The sequence below is a fragment of the Engraulis encrasicolus genome, chromosome 4 (assembly GCF_034702125.1).
Source record: "Engraulis encrasicolus isolate BLACKSEA-1 chromosome 4, IST_EnEncr_1.0, whole genome shotgun sequence".
Classification (NCBI taxonomy): domain Eukaryota; kingdom Metazoa; phylum Chordata; class Actinopteri; order Clupeiformes; family Engraulidae; genus Engraulis; species Engraulis encrasicolus.
This window is the reverse complement of record NC_085860.1, coordinates 55468242-55473709: the sequence shown is the minus strand read 5'-3', so window position 1 is coordinate 55473709 and position 5468 is coordinate 55468242. Positions and strand designations below refer to the sequence as shown.

The 5468-nt window shown below is 44.5% G+C and overlaps 1 protein-coding gene across 1 annotated transcript in view; it reads left to right on the top strand.

Moving 5' to 3' along the window:
* The first annotated feature begins 2201 nt into the window (after positions 1-2201).
* LOC134446997 (proprotein convertase subtilisin/kexin type 5) overlaps positions 2202-5468 on the top strand; it is a 73637-nt gene continuing 70370 nt past the window's right edge. The window contains exon 1 of the mRNA XM_063196280.1: positions 2202-2444. Coding sequence (XP_063052350.1) covers positions 2261-2444 — 184 coding nt within the window. The 5' untranslated portion in view covers positions 2202-2260. The remainder of the gene's footprint in view (positions 2445-5468) is intronic.

Genomic DNA, 5468 nt, shown 5'->3' with positions numbered 1-5468 from the left:
AAATAAATCTATAAATAATAAAAATATTTAAAATGGTGGTATAAATGAATTAGGCTACTTGACCTTTTGACCTTGGCTCACCACACCAGGTCTATCACACAGACATAAATGTCCATCATTTGCCACAAGACTTGTTTTACAGATGAATCACTTTGGTGGGTATTTTAATAATAATATTACAAAAATGAGTGATATAAATGAATTAGGCTCCGCGACCTTTTGACCTTGAGTCTGTTGACCAGTTTTGTAATACAGAGGCATGTGTGCCTCATATGCCACAAGAGTTCATTTTGTCATTCTTCATTCTGTCAATTCAGAAAAAAACTAAATCATAAAAAATGTGTTGTAAATGAATTAGGCTCCTTGACCTTTTGACCTCTGATCACCACACCAGTTTTATAAAACAGAGATAAATATACCTCATTTACCACAAGACTTGTTTTTTAGATTTAGCACTCAAATAATTCTATAAATAATAAAAAATATTTAAAATGGTGGTATAAATGAATTAGGCTCCTTGACCTTTTGACCTTGGCTCACCACACCAGGTCTATCACACAGACATAAATGTCCCTCATTTGCCACAAGACTTGTTTTACAGATTCATCACATTGGTTGGTATTTTAATAATAATATTACAAAAATGAGTGATATAAATTAATTGGGCTCCGCGACCTTTTGACCTTTAGTCGGCTAACTAGTTTTGTAACACAGAGGCATGTGTCCCTCATATGCCACAAGAGTTCATTTTGTCATTCTTCATTCTGTCAATTCAGAAAAAAATAAAATCATAAAAAATGTGTTGTAAATGAATTAGGCTCCTTGACCTTTTGACCTCTGATCACCACACCAGTTTTATAAAACAGAGATAAATATACCTCATTTACCGCAAGACTTGTTTTTTAGATTTAGCACTCAAGTAATTCTATAAATAATCAAAATATTTAAAATGGTGGAATAAATGAATTAGGCTCCTTGACCTTTTGACCTTGGCTCACCACACCAGGTCTATCACACAGACATAAATGTCCCTCATTTGCCACAAGACTTGTTTTACAGATTCAACACATTGGTTGGTATTTTAATAATAATATTACAAAAATGAGTGATATAAATGAATTAGGCTCCGCGACCTTTTGACCTTGAGTCGGTTAACCAGTTTTGTAACACAGAGGCATGTGTCCCTCATATGCCACAAGAGTTCATTTTGTCATTCTTCATTCTGTCAATTCAGAAAAAAATAAAATAATAAAAAATTTGTTGTAAATGAATTAGGCTCCTTGACCTTTTGACCTCTGATCACCACACCAATTTTATAAAACAGAGATAAATATACCTCATTTACCACAAGACTTGTTTTTTAGATTTAGCACTCAAGTAATTCTACAAATAATAAAAATACTTAATATGTTGATATAAACTAATTAGGCTCCTTGACCTTTTGACCTTGAGTCATCAAACCATATTTTTAACATAGGGACAGAAGTCCCTCATGTACCACAAGACTTATTTTTCAGATCCATCAAGTTTTTATTTTGAATGTCAAATGAATGTCCAATATCAAACTAACTTTACCGCACTCGCACTTTAGTCAATGTTTGCGGTGTGCGCCCCAGACAGTGAAGCTGTTTTGGAACAGACTTTGCTACCCGGCTGGAGAGGGCTATCACTTGAGAGGAAATGCATATCGTCTAGGTGGTGACAAGTGTTGTATAAATAAATAGTTATATCGCTCCTTCATTTGCACAACCAGAGACAATCTATTCCATTTGGGCGTCATGTCACCTAAACTATTTTTTATTCTCGCGAAAAGCGTGATCATAAAAGTAATAAAGGAATGCGCAGTAGTTTGTTTATATACAAAAACAAGCATAGATCTAAAAGCCTATACAGCCCAATTATTATTAGCGGGCCTGTTATTTGATATCTGAAAGCCCACCAATTGGCTACAATGTATCAGGACAGACATGTTTTTTTTTTAACTTTCTTTCTGGGAGTTCATTTGTGCAAATGGCGCTTCATAATTAGTTTGTCTAAGGGGCGCCTGTGTGGGACGGGGTGGTCCCTCTTCACTCCCTTGACCAATCCCCCTCCACCAAACTTGCAGGACTAGTTTTGTGTTTGTTAGCCCCGTCGAAAGGCTGCCGCTGCTGTCAATCTCTGCGCTCCACCTGTTCTGCGCGTCGAGCTTAATGGAATTATTTTTTTCAGGGGATCATCGCCACCATCTCGTCCTTGAGGCCGCGGGCTATAATTAGACATGAAGACTGGTTTCATGCCGCTGGTTTTTCTCTGCTACGTTGGGTATATTCACAGCAAGCCTCCGTCTTCACAGCCGTGTCCAAGTGGCCAGTTTGCGCTGAAGAATCAGTGCGTCCTCTGTCACCCCACCTGCTCCGAATGCGCAGGTCACGAGCTCTTCGAGTGTACCTCTTGCGGAATAGGTAAGCAAAGTGCGGACTCCCAGCAATAATACTGTAGCACTAGCTTGCTCTGCACACGCAGGTTCTTGTTTTTAAACTGCTCGGTTGTGGTATAATATCAAATGATGGGTATTGTACTGGAAGTACATGTCAGCACTGATTCCTAAAGTGTTTGCTTGACTGTGAATTATTATTTCACCAAATAATGCCGGGGCATAAGAGTGTAACTTGGGTATTGGAACAGAACAAGAACTCGACAGAAATGTGACAAAATGCTGTGGCTGTCTGTGCAGCTAACAGGTTTTTTCACTGCGTGTGACTTCACACAGCTCCGTTATCGTGTAGAAACGCAACTATGGCGCGCTATGGAGAAACTCTTCCTTCCACGCGTATGCTTTTCCAAAGCAGTCCACAGCTGCAACAACGAAAGACAAAAGATATCGCTCAGCCATTAACCAGTCTGCCAAAGGGAGTCGTACACCTCAAAGGAGGGTTTGTTGCACGGGTCCAAACACCGGCTGAAAAGAGGGCAAGTTAAAATGTAGACAATGCCAGTAACACAGAGGCCTCAAAGTAGATGAGGCATGGAGAGGGGGGCAGGCACACACAGACACACACACACACACACACACACACACACACACACACACACACACACACACACACACACACACACACACACACACACACACACACACACACACACAGAGCGAGAGAGCGAGCAAGACTATGGCTTACATTGTCATCATCATAACATCATCATTTCCTCTTATCATCAAGGGAAACATCAAGTCTCTCAGTAGACTCACAAGCATTGGTTAATGCCCAAGACCAGGCAGCTGAAATAATTGACTCTTGGAAGGAATGTGAATATGCTAAGTTGCGTCTTGCTGTGTGTGTGTGTGTGTGTGTGTGTGTGTGTGTGTGTGTGTGTGTGTGTGTGTGTGTGTGTGTGTGTGTGTGTGTGTGCAGTGCACTGCACCAATCTACCTTGAGGCCACTGCTGTTGGAGCACACCAACAAGGTGGGGCCCTCGTGTGTGTGTGTGTGTGTGTGTGCGCGCGCGCGCGCGCGTGTGTGTGTGTGTGTGTGTGTGAATCAGGGCTGAAATCTGATCATGTCAGCCAGGGTCCTTTGTGTCACTGTACACTACTGTAGAGCATGTCTCCTGGAGGGGCCCCTCATAGGTGCAGTACAGTGTATCCACCCACAGCAGTCTGATCTCCCTGGCAGGCTGCTCCTCTCACCTGTCCGCTGTGGTGTGTGTGACAACATGAAAATCCACATGCTCGAGAAAAGGCAAAGTTTGGATCATTTGCTTGTGACTGTATATGTGTACCTGTATGTATGGAATGGATAGTCATTGGAGCATTATCCACATTTTAAGAGAGATTAATAGAGGTTCTCCATCAGTCGACTCGTTCACCATCTCTCTCTATGGGATGGTGTATATCACACAGGAGGGCGACATCCCATAGAGAGAGATGTCTCTCTCATCTCTCCCTCAGAGAACCGGGACATTCTCATGTCCTAATGTTTTTTTTAACCACTTAAGACACACCGTTATAAACTTGCTGTTACCAGAATGGCAATGACCAAGTCGTAGTGCATTACTAAAGGCCCTGTGCTGTGTCATAGTATTGTAGTACTATGTTAGTTCCCCAGCTGCCACAGAATCCCAAGTTAGTTTAAAAATGTAAGTTGTGTGAAGCTTCGAATTGCAACTTTGAGTTCAAACAACACACACATCTCCTTTAGCTTTCGCATTCACTTTCATACAACTTACAATAAAGATTTAAATTAACTTGGAATTCTGAGGCAGCTGGTAAACTTAAAATTTCAAGTTAAACCACACTGTTGCCATTGCAAGATATAGGAGAATAACTTAATTAATAAGCCATAAGTTATCATGACTTATCACTGATCTACACTACATCTACACCTGCCTCTACCCCCACCTCACACATCAGCCTATCCCTAGGCTACACCACCACCCCCTACTCTACACCTGCCTCTACCCCCACCCCCTACACCTACACCTGCCTCTACCCCCACCTCACACATCAGCCTATCCCTAGGCTACACCACCACAGCCAACTCTACACCTGCCTCCACCCCCACCCCCTACTCTACACCTGCCTCTACCCCCACCCCCCACCCCCCTCCACCCCCACCCCACCCCCAACACCACTCTACCCCCACCCCCAACACCACTCTACCCACACCCCACCCCCAACACCACTCTACCCCACCCCCAACACCACTCTACCCCCACCCCCCACACCACTCTACCCCCACCCCCAACACCACTCTACCCCACCCCCCCACACCACACCTGCCTCTACCCCCACACCCTACTCTACACCTGGCTCTGCCCCCACCCCCCACACCACTCTACCCCCACCCCCCACACCACTCTACCCCCACACCACTCTACCCCCACCCCCCACACCACTCTACCCCCACACCACTCTACCCCCACCCCCCACACCACTCTACCCCCTAGGCTACACCACCACAGCCACCACACCCAACTCTACACCTGGCTCTACCCCCACCACCACCACCACTCTACCCCTAGGCTACACCACCACAGCCACCACACCCTTCCCTCCCCAGTGGCCAGCTTTCAGACCACCTTCTAGCCTGTGTGAGAGGAGCACACAGAGGGAGTATGGCTTACCACAGTAAACAAAGCACAGCTTTTGTATTCGACGCCAGACAATTAGCATGGCTATCATGGCTCGCATTTTGTGGCGATGCAAAGCAAAGCAAAGCATAGGGATGGGCAGATGAAGACAGGCTAGTGTAATGGATGTGAGCTAGCGGAGTTCGAAAGGCGCAGAGCGCTAGTAAACCTCCCTCTCGATGCCTCATACAGTATTATAGCGCTGAGCTATCATCAATCTGGATCTTTAGTTCAGCGGTATCGTGCTGTGTCCTCCCGTGTACAAACCGGAACGTTGACTAGCAGATTGTAGATTCGAGCTTTGAGTGGCGAACTAGCGTAGATGACCTTAGTTACACTGGCAACGTGGCAAGGAA